The following is a 27788-nucleotide window of genomic DNA, read 5'->3' on the forward strand; positions in this document are numbered from 1 at the left end:
AGCACAATCGAAGTTTTGTAACATGGTTAAAAAATCACATAATGTCAAAATTTGATATAGACCCCGGATCAATTTCAAATAGATTGAGGTGGCTAGCAAATGGTCCGAGCTTACATGTCTTTTCTTACACTGGTTATGTTATTAACGGCTACACATTTTATACCAAAGAACAAGATGATCAGACCACTATGCAAAATAGTGGAGTCACTCTCGTAGCTGAAGCGATGCATGTCTCAAGTGCAAAAGACAAAAACCCAATATATGCAAATCTATCATATTTTGGGGTTATCGAGCGCATATGGGAGTTAGACTACACAATGTTTCGTGTTCCCATATTTGGTTGCAAGTGGGTCGATAATAATAATGGCGTTCGGATTGATGAGTCAGGATTCTTGCTTGTCGATTTTAATAGGGTGGGATACAAAGACGAGCCTTTTATTTTAGCGTCGCAAGCTCAACAAGTGTTTTATGTCACTGATCCTTCTAATGATAAATGGTCTGTTGTCCTATCGACCAATAAAATAAGTGATGATAACAATAATGATGAAGATGTTGGTAATGATCTTTTATTTGCAACATCACAACAACCACATGAAATTGATTCAACTGATGATGGTTTATATCTTAGAGATGATCATGATGAGGGAATTTGGATTAATCCATCGTTTCGTATTGTAAATGGACAAACAAATGTGAATGTCACCAGGAAAAGAAGAAGGGCATCTTAATGTATATATATGTTTAATTGTTTTATATAAGCTATGCATGTAATCTGAACTGTGTTATTGTAAATATGCATGTAATCTGAATTGAGTGTTTTATACTAAGTTCTGATTAATTTATTTTCTGATTAATTTATTTTCTGCTTATATTTAGCTTGATTTGAGTGTTTTATACCAAGTTCATGTAACAATGAGTGTTTTATATTTAGCTTGATTTACATGAACTGAACTGAATATAAATTAGTAATTTACATGAACTGAACTGAACTGAATAGAGAGATTCTCTTTTGCTCAGTGCATATATATATATAGATTCTTCAGAATACTCATTTCTAATAATTCATCATCTCCTAAAGTATTGTGATAAAGACAATGATAACAATATTTTTAATCCAATAAACAATGATAAAAATGTTTTTAATGTCATCCCAACCCAAATAAACCAAACACAAAAATAAAATAAAGAGACATTTTACAGCGCTTATCTTAAAAAGCGCTGTAAAAGATCCTTTTAAAAATAAAATAATGAGTGTTTTATACCTTTTACAGCGCTTTTCACACAAAGCGCTGTAAACGACTCTTTTGAAAGTGAGTAAAAAAGACATTTTACAGCGCTTATTTGACAAAGCGCTGTAAAAAAGCTTTAAAAATAATATTCATCAGACACCTAATTTCTTCAAACACCTTGTACGCATCATGGGAATCCAAAAAACATCAGACACAAACCCATTTCTTCAAACACCTTGTACGCATCATGGGAATCCAAAAAACATCAGACACAAACCCATTTCTTCAAACACCTTGTACGCATCATGGGAATCCCCAAAAACACCAGACACAAACCCATTTTTCGCAACATGGCAATGATCCTGAATACCAATTAAGTTTCGATTTAAGAAGGAAAGAGAATGTAAAGAGATAAAAAGGGTGTTGAGGTGGAGATTGAATTGTGAAAGAGTAAGCTTTGATGTTTGTGAAGAAGATGCATAAAAGGAGAAGAGTTTGGTGAAGAGGAAGGGATTTTTGTGGTGACCAGTTACTACTATGTGGGTTTTGCATGCATGTTGAGCTTGTTTAAAAAATAACATAACATAACAAAACACAAAAACAATAAGGCCTTTTACAGCGCTTATTTGGAAAAAGCGCTGTAAAAGAGCCTTTTAAAATTAACATAAAGAGACATTTTAGAGCGCTTATGTGGAAAAGCGCTGTAAAAGGCTTTAAAAAACATTCATATAACATAATAACACACGGAGGTCTTTTACAGCGCTTATTTGGGAAAAGCGCTGTAAAAGAGCCTCTTAAAATTAACATAAAGAGACATTTTAGAGCGCTTATGTGTAAAAGCGCTGTAAAAGGCATTCAAATAACATAATAACACACGGAGGTCTTTTACAGCGCTTATTTGAAAAAAGCGCTGTAAAAGAGCCTTTTAAAAATTTAACTAAAGAAGCCTTTTAGAGCGCTTATGTGTGAAAGCGCTGTAAAAGGCATTCATATAACATAATAACACACGGAGGTCTTTTACAGCGCTTATTTGAAAAAAGCGCTGTAAAAGAGCCTTTTAAAAATTTAACTAAAGAAGCCTTTTAGAGCGCTTATGTGTGAAAGCGCTGTAAAAGGCATTCATATAACATAATAACACACGGAGGTCTTTTACAGCGCTTATTTGAAAAAAGCGCTGTAAAAGGCATTCAAATAACATAATAACACACGGAGGTCTTTTACAGCGCTTATTTGAAAAAAGCGCTGTAAAAGGCATTCAAATAACATAATAACACACGGAGGTCTTTTACAGCGCTTATTTGAAAAAAGCGCTGTAAAAGAGCCTTTTAAAAATTTAACTAAAGAAGCCTTTTAGAGCGCTTTACAAAATAAGCGCTGTAAAAGGCTTATAAAAAGCGCTGTAAAAGTGTTACGTATATATAACAGTTACCTCTTCAGTTTCCTCTTCATTACGTAACCTTCATCTCAACCTTCATTTCTTCTCTTCTTTTGCAAACCCTATCATCCCGTCCTTTACGAACCTTATTTCCACGATCATCTCCTTCATTTCGAACCTTATTTCCATCCAAGATCATCTCTCCCATTTCACACAATATATTTTCATTGAAATACGTAACCCTCATTACGTATTTCTTCAAACCGTATTTCTGTGAACCATATTTCTGTGAACTTTCTGCAAACCCTCTTTTCTTTGCATTTCGTCTTTCTTCGAACCATCATTATTCAGGTATTGATGTTATTAAATTTTTGTAATCATTAGAATGCATGTTGAGCTTTTTTAAGATATACTGATACATGTTGAGTTTGTTTATAATAATGCATGATCCATGTTGAGCTTGTTGATGTTATACTAAAGTGCATGTTGAACTTGTTGTAGTTAAATGGATACAAACAAAGATTTAGAAGTTCAAAATGAAGAAGTTGGCACCTCTAAGACTTACGAAAAAGAAGTCAAACGTGGTGCAACTATCATGCAAAGGGTGATTAAAGCACGGAGCAGTGGCATTAAATTTGAGGTATACTATATATACTCTGTTTGCTGTGTGTTTTTTTATCTTTTTTTAGGGTTTAGGGCATGTACTTACTATATGAGTTTATTAGGTTGGCTGGAACGAGAGTGGTCAGCCAGTTGACCCCAACAGCTCCATGTTTGTAAGCTACATTGGGGCTGTTGTTCGTCAAAATGTCCCAATAACAATAGACAACTGGAGAGATAAGGCGTTGAAGGATGCCAAAGATATCATCTGGAATGACATTCAAGTAAATATTTTGATCTACTCTTTTGTCATTTATAATTTTTTTTCTGTAAAATACATTACTTATAATTGTTTTCATTGCAGACCACTTTTGTTCTTGATGAGGAACGAAAGTCATATGTTTTGAGAGTTGCTGGGAAAATCCATCGTGGATTTAGATCCCATCTCTCAAATTTCTATCTAAAAGATAGAGAAGGAAACACAAATGCTGAACCTCCAAAGATATATCAACATTATATATCAAAGGATGAATGGAGTGCATTTGTTTCCAAACGTTCTGACCCGGCGTTTGTCGTAAGTGATTAATTTATTAGCATTTGTGTTTTATTATTCATATTCGTAGCGTATTTTAAATTTTTACACAATTGCTATTTTTTTTTTATATAGAATATTAGTAAGGCAAATCGCGAACGGGCAAGCAACCCAAAACACCCATACAAGAAATCACGTATGGGATATGCACGCCTTGAACAAAAAATTGTAAGTAATTAAACATCACTTGTAATTTGTATTATAAACTATAGTGTGTAACTAATTTGTATTATTTTGTTTATGATTTTAACGAATAGAGAAAAGACACCCAAGCCGATCAACCCTTGGGTCGTCATATCTTATGGAAGGAAGCGCGTGTTAACAAAGAAGGAGTGGTTGATAATGAAAATGTCAAGAAAGTTGTAGAACTTTGTGTAAGTATATTATCACTTTAATATTTTTTAATATTGTATTTTAAAAATGCTATTGAACTTATCTTTTTAATGTTACATGTATTTTAGGAAACTATTGAACAAAGTTCTGAAACTCAAGAGGGCAACAAGGATACGTGCAGGGACATTCTTGGGAAAGTGTTTAATGTCCCTGAGTATTCCGGTCGAGTGAGGGGGAAAGGATTTGGCGTAACTCCCAAAAGCTTTTTTCCTCAAGAGAAGCGCCAAAAACCTTCCAACGAGGAAGTATTAGAGAAGCTCAGAATCTTATCGGAGCAAGTGGCACTCTTGGTGAATACGAATAAAGACAAGCAACTTCCGGTTCAGCTCCAACCTGAAATACAAATGGAGAGTGAAACCGGGAGTTGCAACGTCGGTTTGAAGAGTATTCCCGAGGTAATTAATTACTTACTACTTACTTGCTTATGTAATTACTTATGTATTAAACAAACTTATATATTAACTGTACTTATGTTTTAACTATTGATGTAGGGTGTCACTACATGTGTCCTATACTTGTCCTCGCCGACTCAACGGAAGGTGGGAAAAGGAATATTGCACAATACTTCGGGAGAAGTATTGCACAATATTCCGATCCCCGCGGGCCATGTCAAAGTATCGCCTACGGTTGCTTTCGAACCAACTGCACCGTTGCCCATACCGGACAACGATGGAGATATGAAGTTCTTAAGCGACGCTATTGGCAGTTACGTGGCATGGCCCACACACCTTGTTGCCCTCGAAAAAAAGATTCCCAAGGACAAATCAGTTACATCTCCCGAAAAGGTTTGTCACATTTATTGCCTAAGGTTTTTTATTTTTTCAGATTCAATAAACTAACATTTTACCTCATTTTTGTAGGTCCAAATAAATAAACCACCCCTACAGCCAAAAAAAGGCAGCAGACCTCAAAAATTGGAGGTTAATAGAATTATGGGTGGGCATATTACAGCGCTTTTTCGAGAAAGCGCTGTAATATGTACACCCATATATGAAATTATGGGTGGGCATATTACAGCGCCTTTTTGAGAAAGCGCTGTAATAGGCACACCCATAACTCATATGATGGGGTGCATATTACAGCGCTTTTGTGAAGAAGCGCTGTAAAATGTGCATAACAAGCGCGCGTTGTATTTACATGTTTTATAGCGCTTTTATAAAAGCGCTGTTGTATCATTTACAGCGCTCGTTTCCACAGCGCTTATTTTTTTGAAAAAGCGCTGTAAATGGCTTAAAAAAAGCGTTGTAAAAGCCGTTTTTTCGCGTAGTGATTGTCGTACGTAGCGAGCCCCGGATGAATAATTGGGAAATATGGTTTTCCCGTTCATCTCACATTATATTATACTCATGAATTCAAACGCTCTCTCACCCCTTACCTTATTTAGACACTTTCTCAAACACATAAATCAATGAAAATTTTCAACAGCAACTGTAGATCGACAACGTACAGCGAGCGAATTCGAATAAACGACGAGTTCACGAAATCGTTGAGACGTGACTGATAAATTATGCGAAGCCTAAAAATAAGTGTTAAATAATTAATAATAATTTTAGGAACAAAATTGGAGTCAAAACGATGAGAAAAAATTGCATAAAAAGTCTCACCGACTTGTCGGAGTGCTGGAAGGGTCAAACGTCAACTTCACCAAAAAATACTAATGAGCAGTGCTTCTTGAAGGTTTCGATGAGAGGAATCCAAAAACGATACTAGTTTTTTGAGACCACAAATGTGGTGATCGGAATCGGCTAAAAACAGCTCACCCAAGGAAAGAAACGCAGCTGCTTATGATTAAACGGAACTATGATCGTTAAAATTGATGCAAAAAATGGATTCAGTGGTCGATTTTGTGTGGAGTAGAGGTTGAGAACGTTTCAAAACGGCAAGGAATTAGTGGGAGTGAATTTGAGAGAAAAAGGGTTTGAGCAATTTGGCTGTCAGAGTTTCGATTTTTATTTTTTTAATTGCAGAAGGAGGGGTGCAGATTACAGATGTACATGTATAAGAGTAAAATTGTAAGGCCCAACAAGTCTGAGGCAGAAATAGGGGTGTAATGAGTAACTCGTAGGTGTAGAAAGGAAACGTCCAATCAATAATAGCCCAAATTAATATGCAGAAGTAGAAAATAGGGGTGTAAACAGTCGTCTGGTCCAAAATTCATTTTCTAGTATTAATAAAAACCCTTAATAAATAAATAATTTATTGTACTTTTTTAGAAATTTTTCTCTAAAATACTCATTTTAACATAATATTATTTATCCTTAACATAGATAAACTAAAACCCTCATATTCAAAATGATAAATATAATTATTACTATAATATTTTTCAAAATAATCACATAAAAATACATCATCTTTATAAAATAGTCGAAATGATAAAATAAATAAATATAACATCAACAATATATTACTTACTAAATCAAAATAAATATGTATAAAATCCTCATACGATACCAACTATATAAAAATAAAGAAAATCAATATTAAAATTACTAATACATCAAGATAATTATTTGTAAAATAAATAATTAAAATAAAATATATTTATAAATAATTAAATATAATTATGTGCACACTTAACATCAGTCAAACATACGAGAAAATATCACATTAACTACAAACACACGTATACATGTAGAGTCACCTAAAATCATATTCTTTAAATTATTTACACTAATATACTATTATTTATAGAAAAATATATAAAATAATAAAATATAATATTTATTTTAGTCAAATATATACAAAATTAGCATATCATAGAAAGCACTCATATAACGAAAGTTAGTCACAAGATTTATACACATATATTCTAAACCAGTTTTAACACCAAATTAATTATCTAAAATCCTATTTCATGAAGAAAATATTTATTATAAAATTTGAGATGTTACAAGAGCAATCTATGAAAAGTTGGGGATAAAAAAAACAAATATATATAAGAATTAGGCAGTTCAAACTGGGGTAATTATTATTCTTGAAAACTGATCAAAAGAAATTCTAAATTATAAGAATGATTAGTGTTTGTTATCCCTCTAACTAAAGCTGTAACACCCCGTTTTTCAAAGCGAGGGTATATTTTTTTTTTTTAAAAAGAAATTAAAATAAAACAAAGTAAAACAAATAAGGAAATGTCTTTGGATAAATAATTGAGTCATTACAATTTACGCAGCGGAAAAGTTTCTCCAATTATAAATCCAAAACATTTACACAACATCAATTGGTACATGGAACCCGTCCAAAGATGATATCAAACTGATAATATTTGTATAAGTACAGTTTTCCAAACTAAAAATACTTCAAACCAAAAAGAAGGACCCCTAGTCCCTATACATCATCCTAATCTGATCATCCTACCAAAAAGCTATACACCCTGAGTAATCTCCACGCGCCCCGTGAGATCCTCCTAACGTAACAGCAGTCAAGCGTTCCCATCTCCATCCCTGTCCGTAGGGTACGAACCGGTAGGGCCGTCCTGACTCTCATCTGAGGGCAAAGCCCAGATTTCCACAATAGTTGTAAAGGGTCACCAACCAGAAAATAACAGTTAACACATAGCAATTAAGTTTTTGAATGCTCAAAACAACTTTTCAACTAAGCATGCACCTTAACAGGATTTTCAATATGCGAAAAGTTCATACAGTACATTGCCAATGAAAATGAAGGTAAAATGCAGTTCTCGATCTCCTAATTAACACATAATAAAACAAGACATGGATAGATTCATGAGCAATTAATCATACAACTAAAACTGAGGATTTTCACTGAGCCAATCGATTGGGCAATCGATTGGGGTGAAGATTTTTAATGAAAATAGAATCCTGGGCTGAATCAATCGATTTGGCAATCGATTGACAGGATAACGGAGCCCCTGACTTAATACCAATCGATTTCCAAATCGATTTCCTGAAGGTTTTTAGTGAAATTTTGAACTCTGGCTTGATTCAATCGATTGGGCAATCGATTGACAGGATAGCTGAGCCCCTGACTTAATGGCCAATCGATTGGGCAATCGATTTCGAAAGGGATTTTTGAAAACTGATTACAAAATCGATTGGCTAATCGATTTTGTTCATTTGGCCAAGCCCCTGACTTCCATCCAATCGATTGGGAAATCGATTTCCCTGATCATTTTTCCAAAAATTCATGAATTAACCTAAGTCATTCCTAATCAAGTTCACAACTTAACACTTAGCAATTTCTACGCGATTACCACGGCAATTGGGATCTCGATAACCATCATACTTACACACAATAATCAACACATAACACTTAGCATTTTCAACGCAATTAACACGATAAATCAAATTCAAATCACTCAATCATAAACTCAAATCAAATACGACTCGCGTGCCAAGCACCCTAATGCAATGCGTATATGCCAAAATGCATGGACTCGGAATTCCAAACCAAAACCCTCCTCGAAGGGCCGTAAATCATAATTGTACCGCCTATCGCAGGCCAAAGTACCAATTACCGAGGTGCCACCTATCACGGGTCAGCACGATTTACTAAAATGCGTAAATCATAAACGTACCACCTATCACGGGTCAGTACAGTTTACCGAGGTGTCACCTATCACGGGTCAACACGATTTACTAAAAGAAAAAGCGGGAATCGTAAACGTACCGCCTATCACAGACCAGTACTGTTTACCTAGGTGCCACCTATCACGGGTCAGCACAATTCACCAAAAATGTAAATCGTAAATGTACCACCTATCACGGGTCAGTACAGTTACCATGGTGTCACCTATCACGGGTCAACACGATTTACTAAAAGAAAAAGCGGGAATCGTAAACGTACCGCCTATCACAGACCAGTACTGTTTACCTAGGTGCCACCTATCACGGGTCAGCACAATTCACCAAAAATGTAAATCGTAAATGTACCACCTATCACGGGTCAGTACAGTTACCATGGTGTCACCTATCACGGGTCAACACGATTTACTAAAATGTAAATCGCAAACGTACAACCTATCACGGGTCCGTACAGTTTACCAAGGTGTCACCTATCACGGGTCGACACAATTTACCAAATGAAATGCATGAGCATACACAGACTCCATTCACAACAATCGTTAAGCAAATGCAGATATTAAAAGATTCCCCATTTTTAATACCCATTTAACTTAAACGACTTTCAAACAACATTAATTAAATAAGTCATTAAGAGATTCCCCGTTCTTAATACCGATTTAACTTAATGATTTTCAAAACAAAACGTTAAGCAAACAGTCATATTAAGAGATTCCCCATTCTTAATACTCATTTACCGAAACGATTTTCAAAAACGATAGTTAAGTAACCGAGACATTAAGAGATTCCCCATTCTCAACGCCCAGTTAACTTAAGCATTTTCCTCAAATACACATTAAGTAAACCGAGGTATTAAAAGATTCCCCATTTTTAATACTCGTTTAACTCTAATGGTTTTCAAATTCCACAGAAACAAATTCAAACATACTTTCACATTCAAACCATAATTCACAACAACCACACCAATTAACAAACATCAAGTTTCATTTACCCATAATCATACACAATGACATTCAAATTCATTTACCACGAAACATTCATCACTATAAACAAAACCTAACTCTTAGGGTTTTACCCATAACGCACTAGTTTGGTTTTTCCCCAAATCGACACATTTAACCCTAACAATTTCCTTCCCACACAACTACATATAAGTCCCTAATGCAAGCTAGAAGTTTGGAAGGAGCCCTTACCTCAAAGTTAGCTTTATCGAGAGTTTCCGGTTCCGCGAGAAATTCCGGTAAAATCTCCGCTCGCAACGCCGCTTCCAAATTAGTTCACTAGCACCGTAGCGTGGTGGTGAGCAACTTTCCCTTCTATCTCTTCGAGAAATGAGGTTTGGATCTAGGAGAAACGGAGGGGTTTGTGTTTGGATCTCAAAACTGTTTTTCTTCGTTTTTGAATCAAAGAGGAAGAGTGGAGTTACGAAAACCTTGATCTAACTCTCACCCAACCTTGGGTCACTAGCTTTGAAGGAAAGGAAGCAACGAAAACGAAAAATGGAGAAGGATGGAAATTTGGTTTTCTTGCGTGAACCTGAGGAAGGAGATGGAAATTTTAGGTTTTCCTTCCTTTCTATTTCTTTCCTTTGCTTTTCCTTTCTTCCTTTTTCCTTCCTTCCTTTATATACTATTTTCTTTTCCTTTTCCTTCCTTCTAGTTTTCCTTTCTTTTTCCCTCCAAGCAAACATATATATATATAATAAATATAACTTAACAAATATCTCAAAATCTAGATATTTATTAAATTACCGTTTCACCCGAAACGCCTTAAATTAACCGTAAAGTATTTACCGCAGTTAAATTCAATTTATTTATCGACGAGAAATTCTAATTGGCATCGAAATATCTTTTTGATTATAAAACTCCAAAATATTATTAACTTTGGCTTAAAAGTCTCCGAGCCAAAATCCAAAATATACCAAAAATACATAAAAGGGTACTTTAAAATTATGGGTCTTACAAAAGCTAAACACATTCATCCCTACATTGCAAGCTCAATTGTTTTGTTCTCAATGTAATGAACGTACTTTTTCCAATGTTGTCATCCGATGTTATACATTACACTCTTTATAGACTAACTCATTTTCATGGTTGATTGTTCTAGCATTTTAAAATGTTGTTTTATGATAACAAATGTTGGAATTGGAAATATGTGAAAATATAACAAATATATTTTAAATATTTTGACACTTGAAAAATATATACACAGGAATTCAATAGATTCTTAACAAAAATAGGTGCATAAAAAAAAAACAAATATATATAATAAGAAAGAGGGTAATCATTTAAAACAATGCAATGTGATTTGCCTCGGAAAAAAAAACAAAAAAAACAAAAAACAAAAAAAGAAACAAAAGATCACACAAGATGAACTAGAGTCATCATGCAAAAAACAGTTGTTATCTTCATTCATCTATTGAATCTTATGGGCAATTAAGATCGTATAAGGACTAGGGAACTAAAAAATGAACAATAATTTTCTACATTTTACATTCATAATTTTCATGTACTCACGCATGATCGATGCATCTTGAATATTCTCCAATTATTTTGAGATTCATTTTGAAGATTCTTTCAAAACTCTTGGACTTTATAAAGTGGATTTATGTCTTGATATAGCATGACCACAAACTATGATCAAATCTTTCTTGATTGCTTTAAAAAGGGTCACGTAATTTTTGCATGAATATGCAAGCATATGTTTGATTTCTTATCTTTAAAAACACAAGTTAATAGATAATATGATCAAAATTATAATTAATAATTTAATTAAATGTTTGATTATCTTCAAAACAATAATTATGGATAATGCCTCAACAATATCCTATTTTTTGATAATGACAAATATATTATTTAGATTTTGAATTTTGATTCTGATTCTGATTTAAGCATGATATTAAGTTCCCCTCAATTATAGCATCTATCATCATATGCGAAGAGTAATTTTTGAACCAAAATATCATTTTCATTAATCCAACTATCATAATGATTTATATATATTGTTCATAATTAATAATTTAATTAAATGTTTGATTATCTTCAAAACAATAATTATGGATAATGCCTCAACAATATCCTATTTTTTGATAATGACAAATATATTATTTAGATTTTGAATTTTGATTCTGATTCTGATTCTGATTTAAGCATGATATTAAGTTCCCCTCAATTATAGCATCTATCATCATATGCGAAGAGTAATTTTTGAACCAAAATATCATTTTCATTAATCCAACTATCATAATGATTTATATATATTGTTCAAAAAGAAAAACAATAAACATCAAAACACCTAAAACAGAGAAGTAAATAAGAAATGTTTCAAAAATACTTCTCAAAAACTAAATCTAATTCTTCTCCCCCTTTGTCACAACAAAAAGAGGTAGAAGGAAATAAACACAAAGTAGAATCAGAAGGATAATGATGGTGAAGAACCACCAGATGAGAAGGAAATGGAGGGCCTGAGCAATTCTGGTAAGGAAAAAGGATGATTAGGAATAAGAGGATTAAGACCAAGTTTTGGTGTATCTTTGTTAACCATTCAATCCCTTAAGATTGCATTCTTCCAATCTTGATGGATTTCTCTATCAATAATGGTTTGGAGAGCAGTAAAGCTCTTAGAGATGTCCTTCCTTGTCTTGGTGATATTCCTTTCAATATTTGTACTTTTTGATGAACGGGCATCTTTAACAGCACTTTGTGAAGCTGAAATTTATAGGTCATGAGAGGGAACAAAAGAATTGCAAAAAGATTTTAGAGTGTCAAAAGTTGAACCAATAGTTGGAACAATAACAAATTGAACATTATGTTGAGGAATAGTGGGAGCAGATGAGTCAAAGGTAGGACTAACAAAACACTTGTTAGTACCAAAAAGAGAGGATAAGTTCACTTAGAAGAGATGAAGATGGGAGACATTTATGAAACTCTTCAAGAATTAATTTGACTTGATGGTTGACCTTGTAAAATAGGATTTTGCACGGAACTTGGAGTATGAGTTCCAAAAACAGCTGAAATATCTTGATCAAAAGGATTTAGTTTAGATTGTTGGAAAGCAAGATCAAAAGAACGTTATGCCTTAAAAAAAATAGCGTTATGCCTTAAATGTTAAATGGTAAGTTCAAATCTCTTTAAAGAGAGTTGTAAAATAACCATTAAGATCGCATTAAAGGACTACTAAAAACCCTTCAATGTTTTCAGAAGTGTGCATCAAGACAAATTGTCAAGAAGCCTACATTTGGATGTATGAAATGTGGAGATATTTTAAGAACTGCATAATTCCAAAATAATGTTGGGACTTGGGAGTGGGGAAAGTAACCTCCAATAGTTTAAACTACTAAGTTCAATAATCATCTAGTACAAAGAAATCTGATGAAGAAATACTAACTGAACAAATAGTTTACAAATGAATAAATTACATAACAAAGAAAACAGGAAAACAAACTAACAAATATATATCTCCCACTCCTCTCTGTATAAATTCAAAACATCCTAAATCTAATCATAAAGGGAACACAATGTGAGCAAATGCAGATATTGAGTTAAAAGCAATTCCTGCATCTCCATCTTCCCAGCCTGTAAACAAACTCACAAACTCCTAAGTTGTCGGAACACCGAAGCACAATGCAAAGAATAGTTTTTTTTCCCTTCTTTTCTCTATAACTACAATGTAGAACTAGAAACCAAACTCCAGAAAATAGCCAAACAAACCTGCAGAATAGCCAAACAAAGGTTACCAAAATAGATAAGCCATAGTCATATTTTATGAACAAAATCCAGCTCAAGAAGCTAACATTACTAAGTCTATATGTGCCACTATGAAAGATGATTGTTTTGAACAATATTTATACTCGGTCAACAAATCACAACCAATCATGTGTGGATTTATGATTAAAGTGAAACGATTTTACTAATATTATGATTGATTGATAGACAATGTAAAAACGCTTTAATTGACGGTGAATATAAATTAAATCCTATGTTTAAAACAATCATCTTTCCAACTAATTTCCGTAGTCGCACATGGAAGAAACAAATAATTAAGATTACATAAGTAAATCAATTTCCATCAATTCAGTGTGCTTCATGACTCCAACTGATTCAGTTAAAAATTCAGTTCTTGAAATATTGTTTTTCAAAGATCCATGCAGAATAATTGATCTTGGGCAGTGAATTCATTTACTTGTTCTAAAGAAAGTAACACTAATTCTTATAAAGGTTACTTTATTCTTCTAAAAACATATCTCCCAAGTAGAATTCAAATTTCCTGCATTTTAAGACAAAGCAATCTAAAATCTCTAACAAAAAAAAAACATCTGAAAAGGATTCTAATAGAACTGGATCAGGATTAATGAGACCAATAAAAAGTTTATTCAATTTAAACCCCACTCTATAGCTCGATAGTAGTATATTGATACAAGAATTTACATGGATACGGAAAATATTAAAAAAAGAAAACATGTCTCACACGGGAGTTTGAGAAACATAGGGTCTGTTTACTTTCTGAAAACATTTTCTATTTTTCTATTTTAAAATTTGTGTTAATTTTTTTACTTGCTAACAAGAAAATAAGAGACTCTTGAATGAACAATTGTCTGCATTTTTAAAACAATGAAAATGGAAAAAAAATAATTGTTTTCATTATTTCCAAGAATGCATCGTCCCTAACATGGCATTTTATTTTCTCTCCATCACAATGGTTCACTTCAAGTGTTTCACATCATCTTACTAGTAAGTTAAGATGAAAATATTTTAAAAAACAAACAATGTTTTGACAAAGTAAACAGACTCCTAGATTCTCCTACATCGGAATCTTTCTCAACTCAAAAGTGTCTCATTAACTATGCCTTTCCTATTCACTTCATCCGCATTTTACTGTTTAAGTGTCAACTAGACAGATCTCCTTATGATCACCATCTACTACTAATGTTACTTTTAAAAGCTTTTTTTGTTCTAATTTTTTAGGGTGTCTATTATTACTGTAGATGTGTTTGAGTTGCCCCGAAGCAAAAAAAAAAACAAAAAAAGTGTTTTTCGGACACATGTATGAGTTGTCAGACACGTATTGTAAGGGTGTCGTACATTGACGCGTGTCAGACATGCAGACACGCCCAATCCTAAAACGCATGTCAGACATGCAGACACGCCCAATCCTAAAAGTCTATGTGCTTCACGGTTTGCAAGATACACTCATAGATTTTCATTCTACAGAATATTACATATCAGAGAACAAATTATGCAGAAAAAATAAATGCAGATAGTTAAAATCGACTTAAAGAAAAGGAATAATGTCAACGTTATCAATATATATGTCATAGACTCTCAGTTACCTTATGATGACAATAGCATTTCAGGCACAGAAGCAACCTATGTGAGTGTCAGTTCTGTTAATCTTCAACAACTTGCAGAAAAAGATGCAACTCACACAAGCTCAAAGGCGTGGTAAATTTTCGATACTCTTCTTCTGAACAAAGGTTCCAAACGAAACGACAAAACTCCTTTCTGCAACTTTTTAGCTTCGTACATCTCATTCCATGCCTGTACTATTTCATCAATTTTGAAACCTAGACCTGTTCGAAGAACTGTTAGTATATATGAATACATATCGATTAATCTAAAAACATTCTAGCTAAAAAAGAAAATGTACCATCTACAGCAGTGTTATTTGAACAGTGATTTTTCAACATTACAGCTATATCTGTGGGAGAAGCTCCTGCATTTTCAAACTTCTCAACTGCAACTTCCAAAGATTCATGCCATACAGGTAACCCTAATTTGAGTTCCACAATTGAGCGTTCGTATAGCATGGTGCCCCACAAGAGATTTATCTGAGACCTCATGTTTGCCGCCATTGTAGCAGTTTCATCTGATGAAATGTTTTTTAGTAGCCCGTCCAACCTGAAATTATGCGTATGTAAACTAATGTCTCTCAACTGCTGCTCTTGTGATTCTTCCCATATCAGCATTCCTTTCTCCATATTCTCCTCAGCACTGTTGTAAAGCTGAAGAATCTCTGTAGACGGCGGTGTTGCTAAATTTATATTACAACTGAGTGCATAATACCAAGAAAGTTTAGCTTGTTCGAACTGCTGCTGACCTAGAGCAAGGAAGCCTTCATAAAAATCTGACTTAATTTTGATGGCTGCTTCGTATTTTTCTCCAGCTTTTGTGTACTCTTTCTGCGCCCATTCATATGAACTTTTGATTTGTTCAATGATATGCTCTTTAGAAGAATCTTCGGTTAAATAAACTTTCTTCCTTGCCCTTGACATATGCACATTTCCCCAGTTGAACAATGCTAGAGCTGTCATCTCTTGGAACTTACCTCCCGCCATGTCAAATAGTCCTTGTGCTTCTTCACTTGTAACCATCTCCTCCACCGCCTCTGAATAGAGCTTCATCCCAAGTTCATGAAAATCTAAATACCGGTCGGACTCGAATCCAACGTGATTCTTGAACAATTGTGCAAACTGAATTATCCAATCCTCAACACAAGATGAGCTAATGATTTCGTTTGATTTCACCGCACAACCATTCTTAGGAGCATTATCAATGTCAACCTTTTCCACATCCTTCACATGAAGTTTCTCGTAGAATGGATCGTGATTAGGATTAGCTTCTACTATATACAGTCGAACAGAACCTTGTTGTGATCCTGTTTCAGCCAACTTTAATTCTTCATCAGAAGTGATTGTGACCAAATCACCTTCTTGATCTCTATATTTGACAAGAAGTGCTCCTAGGCTTGGGAACCGGTCGCAAATAACTTCTCTTAGCTGAAAGAGGCTGCAATTAATCGGCAACTGAGCCCATCTTATATCATCGCCAAAAACAAGTTTTGCTGTTTTCTTAAGTACATCTTCACTTCTACCATTACTTTTTTCTTCATTGACCTCCTTAACATCATCTTTCTGCTTATCAATTTTTTCCTTTGCCGCCTTCTTTTTAGATTTATTAGCCTTTTTCTCTTTCTGCTCATCCTCAGCTTTATTTGCCACAATATTGTCCTCATCTTTCTTCTCTTCTTGTTTCTCCTCAACTTGATTTTCTACAACTTCATTGGTAGCCTTAACCTTATCTTTTTTGCTCTTCTTCTTGTGTTTCTTTTCTTTCACTACCTTTTCAGAAGGCAAGGCGTAAGGAGTTTCAACATAATCCGGAGGCAACTCTATTTGCTCATCATTCACTCTTAGCCCTTTAACTTCAAGCGCATGTTTCACCTTATCTGAGATCTCCAACGCCATGATATTATTCGGCTCCGTCTTCAAGACACTACTAACATCTCTCAATGCTAAATCCAATCTATTCAAAGCCTCATAACACCTTGATCTTTTCAACAAAGCTTTAGTATATTTAGGAGTAACTTCAAGAGCCAAATTGCATTCATTAATTGCCCTAGGATACTCACCAAGTCCCATCTGCATATAGCACGCAGCCATGTTACTCCGCAAATACGAAACATCTATATGATTTCTTGGAAGCAATTTGAGAGCTTTCTCATACTTCACCAAAGCTCCTTGAACATCCCTCTTTTGGAACATCTTGTTACCTTCTTCCTTCAACTCTTGAGCCATGGATATAAACACCAAGGTATCATTATCATACGCATTCGGGCTTTTATCCTCGACATTGCTATGATTCCCATTCTCTTCACTTGTTTCTCCTACTTGCTTCTTTTTCCTCCCCATTTAGAACCCAACAATCAAAAAGTAAACGAACTAATGAAAAAAAACCAACCCTCCTAGTCCACAACAATCAAAGTTCGATCCACTCAACCACATTAAAAAAAAAACTACCCTTTTCTTTCAATTGCATACACAAGATAACTAATCAATAAAAAACACAAGGGATTTCAAGAAAAATAACAATTTAGTAGAAAAGAGCTTCAAATAAGCTTCTAAACTTAGCAGAATATTCAAAAGCTAAATTGATACAAGAACAACATAACAACATGCTCAAAAAGGCTCAAACTTGTATTGTATTACTGAAGAATCAACTAGGTTCTGTTCTTATCATAATGGAACACTAAGATGCAAAGAATCTGAAAACATTGAATACAAACACACCCATCTCTCCAAATCAGGATTTGTTTCTGCTGATACAAATCCCAACTCAGAGAGGGGACAAGAACAACAACCCAACTCAGATTTGAAGGAGAATGAAATTTCCTTTCTTGTAAGATTGGTGAAAAGGAAACACAACAAATTTAAAAAAGACCCAGAATTTGATATGAATTAAAAACTTATCTGGGTTAGAGATTATGGGAGAAAGTTTCAAACTTTGGAATCTGAAATGTGGGAAATGGAAGGAAACCAAGGCATGTTGTATTTTGTTCTGTCGTTCGTTCCTTTTGAAAATTGTAAGGTTTTCACATCCTTCACGTAAACGCCACAAAAGAAAAAGAAAATCAGATAATGTTTAATATTTGTTATCCAGAAACTAAGAATCTGCAATTTCTTACACTCTTCTTTTTAATTCTTTAATAAAATATTATATTCGTTTAAATATAAGACCCCGATAAATTTATTTATCTGTTTTTCTATATCATCTTTTAACTTTATGATAGCATTAATTACTTTTATATTTAAATTCGGAACGTAGTATTCGGCGGTCAAAATTTTATCTCCTCATCTTTTATTATGATATTTCATCTCTAATATGATATGTTCTATATATTAAATTACTCTAACATAATATGTTCCAGAGGTGAGGTCAAATAAAGCCTTAAATTATTTGTTAACAAATTGATTTTTTAAGGTAAAGTATTTACTAAAAAAAGTTATATTGTCATATTACAATAATTTTAAATAAAATATTATACATTTTATTGACTTATATTCTCTTATAAAAAAATTAGAAAAAGTATTTTATTATATTATAATATAATATTCTTTCATGTTCAAATCTAAATTAAATATTTAACTTTTTTGTCCACTATAAAATTTTAACTCAAATTTCAGATATTGTAAAAAAAATTCTAAAGAAAAACAAAAACACCAACACATCACTATTCATACGTAAGAGATAAATTTATTATTTTTATTGAAAAATCTCTTTAAATTGATACAATTAAACCTTAGATACAATTAAACTTTAGATTGGCTAAATCGTCTTTTAAAATTCATTATTTTGTATTTATCATAGATCAAACAATTAGTTCATTTAATAGAAGATTCCAACAATATAAAACATATGAAGAAATTTTTGAATTTTTGTTTTATATTGAAAACTTGAAATTATGTTGTAAATATCTTAAAACTTATTTAAAACAAAGTAATTCTTATGATCTTGATAGTGAAATTTTATTTTAACAATTGAATCAAAATCAAGTTTTTTTATATCGAGTTCTTTTAAAATAATTCATTATTTTTTAATATTTACATATTTTATAAAATAATATTTATCTCTATTAATATTGCATATGTTGAAAGGAAATTTTTCAAAATTGAAATTATTAAAATCTTATTTACGATATACAATATCGTAAAATAAACTATATAGTTGAAAATAATTTTTTAAAGAATTTCATTCTAAATAAATTATTAATGATTTTGCAATAAAAAATCTAAAGACAATAATATTAAAAGATTAATATGTAGATGAACATTGTTAATAGTGTTGGATGTTACTATTGCATATTCGGATAAATAGATATATGTATACTTAATTTTACTATAATTCAATTTTGATTTTAGTTTTATACAAATTTTTTAAATATTCATAATCTTTACCTTTTATGATTAAAAAAAAAAAAGAGTCTACATTCGATTATATATATAACTTGGAAAAAAAAGCTAAACACTCAAAATTTCAAAACTGACATACTCAATAATGTTTTATTCAAAATTGAGTATTAAATAAAAAGATTATATCTTATATAAATCATTTACGTAATATTTTAAAAAAAATTTATGGTGTTATGTTAATCTTTAACCATGCACAAGCTAAAAAGATCGCCATTATAATATTATTGGTCCCACGCTATGGATCTTAGTAAGGAACAATATCTTATGCTTCTGGACAACCTCAGTGGGAAGTGGCGTACACATGTCGAACTCAACTAGAACCATACACAAAATTTGTTAATTTTTTATTTATTTATTTTGGATAGTACTAGAGGTCATCCATGGCAGTTGGTGTTTCACAAAGTGCATCATTGTATTTTTCCTCCTTCCATTTTTTTATAAAGCATATTTTGTTTTCATTATCATTAATTATCGTCAATGTTATATAGACAAAACTAGATCGTGATTACGTCATCTAGTAAAACTCATTCTCCATCTCTCACACAAGGAATCATGTAAATGCAAATTATTGTTTTTTTTTTTAATTGTATTTTTATCATTTATTTTTACTAGTTTACGAAATTAATCTATGTATTTTAAAAATTGATAATTTTAATATTTTTTAATGATTTTTAAGTTAAAAAATAACGATGAGACATTTTAAATAACATATCATATGATATAATAATATAAAATGATTAATATTCATAAAATCAAAATAAAACAACGTAAAAAATTAATTTTTAACTTTTAAATTTTGTTATATTTGTAATTTAATTATTGACATATAAATAATGAATACATTCAGATGGTTCTATATCATGAAATTGTATCCTACGTTATTTAAAATAAGTCAAATCGTTATTTTTTAGTTCAAAAATCTGATAGAATGACCAAAATTGTTGACTATTAAAATAGAGGACCAATTTCGTAAATTGATAAAAATAGATGACAAAATTGTAATTAAGCGATGTTACAATTTAAATGCAAATTCTAGTGTGGGTGATTTTGTTATATGGTGTACGAAATACTAATATTTGAACTCAAAATTTGGACGAATAATTTTAAGGTTATAACGACAAAGGTTCATCATACAAACTCTTAAGTCAATAAGCTTTCAACACTAACACTTTGTTTAGGAGTTTTGAGGGGAGAGGGGAGGAGGGGATGGAAGAGCAATGGTGGAGGAAAAAATTAAAGAAATAGAGAAAACAAATTACATTTTTTAAGAGATTGATTTTTTATAAAAAAAAAAAAAAGCTTATAATTAATGTATTATTAATTTATAGAGTATTATAAAAATGTATACATGATTTAAAGATTTTGTTCAAGTCTTCCAAAATCCTCCTCAAAATAAATCCTTTTAAACCATCTCCTCTCTAAGTTCTTCATTTATTCCCTTTTTCCAAAGTCTTCACCTCTCCTCCAAACTCGCAACACAAAATCTAAGAGATCAAACTTTTGATATCACTTGTAAGTGGAATTGTTTTCTTTTTTACTCTAGAAGGGGGTTGGATAGAGTCTAAAACTTTTTCATAATATTTTGCAAAAACATTAAACTTTAGAAAAGGTATAAGGGAACTATTCATATTGGGCGATTTGCTTAGAAAGCATATCATTATTGAAATCAACAAAAAGATGATAAGACAATTGAAGCACAAGAAAAATTGGTTTGGTTGGTTCAGTCAATAACTTGACACTACTAGATGACGGTGCAAATACGAAAAGGGGGTAAAATATGTTTGACTTAGTTGATAACTTTTTCATTATTTGATAAAACTGGTTTAAACTTGATGATTTACTTGGAGTAGAAAGCAATAACAAAATTAATAGGTGCAGGAATAAAATGACACAAGTAATTTATCCTAGTTCACCACTAACTTGGTTACATCCAGTCTCTTCACTCATAATGATTTAATCCACTAATTCAACAACATGAATTAAAAAACACCTAACCTTCCAAATCAATCTTTTCAAATAACTTGACAACCCTAGACTTTTGAGAAACACACACACATTGACTCTAACAGTCAAGTCTTCACCACACAATCTGAAAATCCTAGATTGTTGAAGGCACACTAACACCATTATCGGGTTTGAATAGAAAGGTTTGGAACTTAAGTAGTTGCTTATAACAAGTTTATTATAACAATGACTATCACACTCTAAGAAAATCACTCAGAAAATATTTCTCATTCGAACAAGTATTTCTCTCTTTAAACTCTAAGATGAATTTAAAATTGTGAGCTTGAGTTCTTCTGATTTTTTGATGATTTTCTTCTTCAGCCCTGAGTATCTATTTATAGATAAAATTAGAACTTCAATTTAGTAATTGTTTAATTCTGAAGTGTATCTTCATTCCTAACTTTGTCAATAATGATCTTATTCAAAAATAATTTTGAACAAGATGTTTTTTTGATAATATATTCTTTAGCTAATATTTTATTTCTGAATCCAATATGAGCAGTTCGTCTAGATTGATTATGTTCATATTTTGTGCAGATTTAGTTTATAAATTCTTCAGATTGATTTGTTCGTATTTTGTTCAACTTGTTTTTGTAAATTCTTCATATTGATATTGTTTGTATTTTGTTAAGATTACTTTGGCAAATTCTTCAGATTAAACTTTTTTCCTATTGCTTTTTTTGATATGGGTGGGAACATGGTGTTAGAGCGGTTTTATATTTTGTTAAGATTGAGTTTGTAAATTCTTCAGATTGATATTGTTCGTATTTTATTAAGATTTATTTCGCAAAATCTCCAGATGAAACTTCCTTCCTATTGATTACTTTGATCTAGGAGGGAACATAGTGTTGGATCGGTTCTTGAATTTTCACAAGTAGGAATATAACTAAGTCCAATTCAATATTTTGTCCTTTGTCAAAATCTGAATCATATCTTTGCAAATAATAAATGTATCTTCTTGTGAATATTTTTTCTTGTAAATAATTCTTGATTATATCTTCTTGTTGATTTTGATTAATTCTTCTTGTAAATAATTCATATTTTCTTGTAAATAAATCTTTATCAAATATTATTGTAAATAATTCATATATTCGTGTGATAAATCTTGATTAAATTTTCTTGTAGATAAATTTTGATCAAATTTTCTTGTAAATAATTCATATATTCTTGTGATAAATCTTGATCAAATATTTTTTTCAATTATAAATATGAATTAAATCTTATTTTAGATTGTCTTCAAAAACACGAATTTTTTTTATACTATGTGAAGTCAAATATGTTGTTGTAATAAAATATTTGCGTTAACATCAAAACTCTTATTATTAAACCAATTTGGTTCCAATAATCTTCCCCTTTATAATGATGACAAAATTGTAATTTTTATAACAACTTTTTTTTAAAATACTTTGACACCCCCTCAGTCTAAATTTTTTCTCCCCACATTAAACTTTTTTCTCCCTCTTTTTTCATCAGACAAAAATATTTTGTTAAGATTACTTTCGCAAATTCTTCAGATGAAACTTTCTTCCTATTGCTTGCTTTGATCTAGGCGGAAACATAGTGTTGGACCGGTTCTTGAATTTTCACAAGTAGGAATATGACTAAGTCCAATTCAATATTTTGTCATTTGTCAAAATTCTAAATCATATCTTTGCAAATAATAAATGTATCTTTTTATGAATTTTTTTTTTCTTGTTAACAATTATTGATTATATCTTCTTGTAAATTATTCATATCTTCTTGTAGATTTTGATCAACTCTTCTTGTAAATAATTCATATCTTCTTGTAAATAAATCTTGATCAAATCTTCTTGTAAATAATTCATATCTTCTTATGATAAATCTTGATTAAATTTTCTTGTAAATAATTCAGATCTTCTTGTGATAAATCTTGATCAAAGATTTTCTTCAATTATAAATATTAATTAAATCTTATTTTAGATTGTCTTCACAAACACGAATCTTTTTTCATACTCTGTGAAGTCAAATATGTTGTTCTAATAAAATAATTTTGTTAACATCAAAACTCTAAATATTAAACCAACTTGATTCCAACATTCTCCCCCTTTTCGATGATGACAAAATTGTATTTTTTATAACATTTTTTCTTTTAAATACTTTGACACCCCCTAAGTCTAAGTATTTTTTCTCCCCACAATATCAAACTTCTTTCTTCCTATTTTGTCATATGACAAAGAGACTTGAAAGTGAAAACTGCCTCTATTTTTTTTTTTTTTAAATTTGTGTAAGACTCGCATTTTTCTTCATTAGAGTCAAGTTTCGAGGACGAAACTATTTAAGGCAGGTAGAATGTAACACTCAGACATTTTATTTTATTTTAATATTTTACCGGAACCGTTAAAAACACATGTCTTAGGTTGAAATATCACTTTCTCCATTTAATACCACGTTACCCAATTTAACTTTACCCACGTCTGGCTTAAGGTTCCCCACTCCTAGTTTAACTTTCTCCACTTCTGTCAACGTTCACCACTTCTGGTTTAAGGTTCCCCACTCATGGCTTAACGTTCTCGGCTGCTGGTTTAACGTTTCCCACTTGTGGCTTAGTTCATCCTTTTTGATAAAAAGGAAACAAAAACAAAACGGACGTCTTCCATTCAAAAAAAACACTCTGCGATATAAAAAGGATTTAGGAGAGAAAAAGAGAGAGACAATTTTGATAGAAAAGGCAACCACCAAAAGAGAAAAAAGAGGAGTAACTCCATTCCCGAATTTGTTAAATCAGTATCAGAAAAACATCGACTGCGCATTCATTAACCGTTAGATCGGGCTGATTTTTGGACAGCAAGTTCGCAACATTCAGATCCATGTTTTCAACGGTCGGATCGGTGAAATGACATTCAGAGAGGGAGAAACCGTGCTCGCACAGCAGTAGGTGTGGAATGAGTGAGACAAGAGTTTGTGAAGCATAATTCTAAATATAACTTTAGTAATGGTATGGGCATCACTCCATCCGCTTTCCTACTTGAATTATATGTGATATAAATGTATCGTGATGTTATGTATTGGTTTTGTTTGTGTGTTATCTTTAAAATGAATATTAATAATGGTTGTGCTTGATATGCTCAGATTGTGGAAAATGAATATTATATTATACGTTGTTATAATGGTTGTGTTTGACATGTTGTGGTTATTCAAGGTGTTTACTTTTGGTCTAAACTAGGTTGGTTTAGAACAAGGTTGAATGATTTTGAACGTTCTGATTGAGTGGTCTATACTGTTACTAACAAAAGTGTCTACATTCATACATTCATTCTTAGTCGTGTGGTGGTGCGTCCATAATTGGTTGGAGTCCACAGATCCTTACGGGGATGTTGAGCTAGTGGTGTTGCTTGGAAGGACCCACAAAGCTCGAGTTAGTGGTGTTGCTTGGAATGACCCACGAAATGCCCTTGCGGGGGAGGCGATATTCCGGAATCATTACATTGGCATGTAGATTAAGTCATAAGGTTTGTTTGAGTATGCATTGAATTAAGTGTGATTAATATTTTATAAAGATAAATGATACATTGTATCCCCTGATAATTGATTGGTTGAAATAATGCTATTAACGATGTATATATTATACTGATAAATTTGTATAAGATTGTATTTGTTCGTTTGGGCGAGGCAATGTCAATAATGAATGAGAATGTTAATAATGAATGATGTGGATATTATGGTCATGAATGTATCTGCTAGTTTCGGGTGAATTAATATGTGATATTGTACTTGTTTTTATTACTGTACCTCTTAATTGTTTGGGTGAATTAATGTTATTAATTAGGTAGATATTGTAATGTTATATTTGTATTGTCACTGTACCTGTTGTTGGTCGTTTGGGTGAATTAATGTTATTAATTACGTAAACACTGTACTGTTATATTTTCATTGTTAGTATATCTTTGGTGAGTTGTGATTTTAACTGTTAAAGGAAGTAAATGATTTATTTATATTTTGCTATAACGACTATATATGCATGCATATTTGCTCTGTGTTTGTTATTTGGAGATGACCCTTACATTTGACAGGACGTCACATATAGTATTATTTGAGCAAATAATATCACAATCAACCTAATAGGAGAAATGCGAGAAAGTACAATAACATGCAGTTGGAGGCTCTGAGATACTTTTGTATCGGTGTTAGACTTGTTTGGTGAGTTTTCCACAAGTCCAAAGTTTGTGACCAACTAGAATTTATGTTTGGATAGTAAAACGTCGAGAGTTTTGACTCTAGGAGTTTCTTTTGTTTAATGTATTAACTTTACTTTAGTGATTGCAAATATTTTGATTCTTTATTTTTGAAATATAACTAAAATAGTTATTAAATGATTTTAAAGTAAATGAGTACTTAAGATAATCATAAATAAATAAAAATGAATTTGAAATTTTATGTTTAGAATTTCGGTAGTTAATGTCTCAAAAAAAGCGGGATGTTACAATTTGCCTTTTTCTTAACATAATGGACATGACATAAACATAAAATTTATCCTAAGTATGAAACTAAACTAGCATAAGATTGGCACATCATTAGTTAGGTAAAAGAATAAGGGTTAAGTTTTTTTTAATGAAGTCAAACTTATCTTCAGCTAGTTGTTTGGTGAATATGTCAGCCTATTGATGTTCGTTGTCTACAAACTGGATATTAAATACACCTTTATGAACAAAGTCCCTTGTAAAATGGTGTTTGATTTCTATGTGTTTAGCTCTAGAATGAAGTATAGGGTTTTTGGTTAGGCAAATGGCAAAAGTGTTGTCACAATAAATGGAAATATTGGTTTCTAGGATTTTCTAGTCTTCTAGTTGAAGTTTCACCTAAAGTAGGCGAGAGCTACAACCAGCTGTTGAAATGTCCTCAACTTCTATTGTTGACTTGATAATAGTGTTTTCTCTCTTACTTGACCAAGAGATTCAATTGTCACATAGAAATGTACAGTTTCTACTTGTAATTTTTCTCTCTAGTTTGTCTCCAACATAATTAGAATCACAATACCTACTAAATTTGTACTCAGAATATTTCGTGTAGAATAAGGTAAAGTTGGTAGTGCTTTTTAGGTATCTAAGGATTCTCTTAACATCAGTTAAATGTACCAAAGGTTAGCTTGAAATCTTGCGCATACACATACACTAAACATGATATCAAGTCTATAAGCGGTAAGGTAAAGTAGGGATCTTATAATTCAAATTCATCTGTAGTACCTCAATTCTGTCCGACCAAATAAAGATAATTTCAAAAAAAAATAAAAAATATATTTATTGTTATTAAGTCTTAAAATTTTCATTTTGTTAAATTGTATCTAATTTTGAGTTCATATTAGTTTCATTACATTACATTTAACACCAAAAATACACAAAAAAACATAACAACAACAAAAAAAACAAAAACATAAAGAAATGTTAAAAAAGGTTGATTTTCCTACTTTGTGCTTTCTTAGAAGTCCCTCCATTTATTTATTTTTATTTAGTCTAATAGTAGTATTAATTTTATCATTTGAACACTCAATCAAAAAGGTCAACCCCTCATTTCCTTAATTGTATGAGTTTGTTTGATCTTGCTGCAAAACCAATATAAGATCTAGAACTTACTTTTATGTGATGAACAACCATTCAACGTTTTAGCTGAGGCAAAAAAATCAATCAGAGGATAGGGAGTTTTATTGTTCGGAAAAGAAAAATCAGAAGATAAAAAATGAGAGTTTTTCATTTCTTTCTTTTTTATTTCTGAAACAAAAAAAAAGAGTATTACAACATAAAAAAAAAAAAGAAAAAACAAAAACAAAACAGAACAAAAAGAGAAGAAGAAAGATCCATCGTCTTACTTCCTCCCATTTACCCATAACCTTAAACATACTCAAATCCACCTTAACAATACAACCGACGAAAATAGACAAAAGAACCTATTACAACCGTACATCATCACGTACCGCATCTATCTTCACCAGAAAGACGTGTATTTTCTCATTTTTTTTATGTTTGGTGTGTTCTGTTAGGTGTGAATGAAATTTTGGTTGAGATCATTTTTTTTTGTGTAAATTTTAAAATGTGTGGATAGTGTTTTGTTTGAGATCAGTTTTTGTTGTTTGTTTTAAAGTTGGAAATCTATTTCTTGCCTATACTTTTTGAAAGACGTGATTTGTTTGCTTTAATAATAGTTGTTGATCGATGGCTTTTCTTCATTGTTGGTTCTCTATCTTCACGCTGACTATTTCACACTACCAAAGTATTAAAAATATTTATTCCATTTAATAATAATAATGCTATTTAATATAAATTTGCTTAGTAATAGATATGTGATGGATGGGCTTTTCTTC

At 31.7% G+C, this 27788-nt stretch overlaps 1 protein-coding gene across 1 annotated transcript; it reads right to left on the reverse strand.

The window, feature by feature from the left end:
- Positions 1–13031: 13031 nt before the first annotated feature.
- On the reverse strand, positions 13032–18155 carry LOC101492369 (protein PHOX1-like). Its single transcript, XM_004488459.4, has 3 exons — positions 15373–18155; positions 15056–15295; positions 13032–13436 (listed from the first exon to the last, which is right to left on the reverse strand). The coding sequence occupies exons 1-2, from the start codon at positions 17411–17413 to the stop codon at positions 15147–15149; spliced, it is 2190 nt and encodes a 729-aa protein (XP_004488516.1). The 5' UTR covers positions 17414–18155; the 3' UTR covers positions 13032–13436; positions 15056–15146.
- Between the last annotated feature and the right edge of the window lie 9633 nt (positions 18156–27788).

Source organism: Cicer arietinum, chromosome 1 (genome assembly GCF_000331145.2).
Source record: "Cicer arietinum cultivar CDC Frontier isolate Library 1 chromosome 1, Cicar.CDCFrontier_v2.0, whole genome shotgun sequence".
NCBI lineage: Eukaryota > Viridiplantae > Streptophyta > Magnoliopsida > Fabales > Fabaceae > Cicer > Cicer arietinum.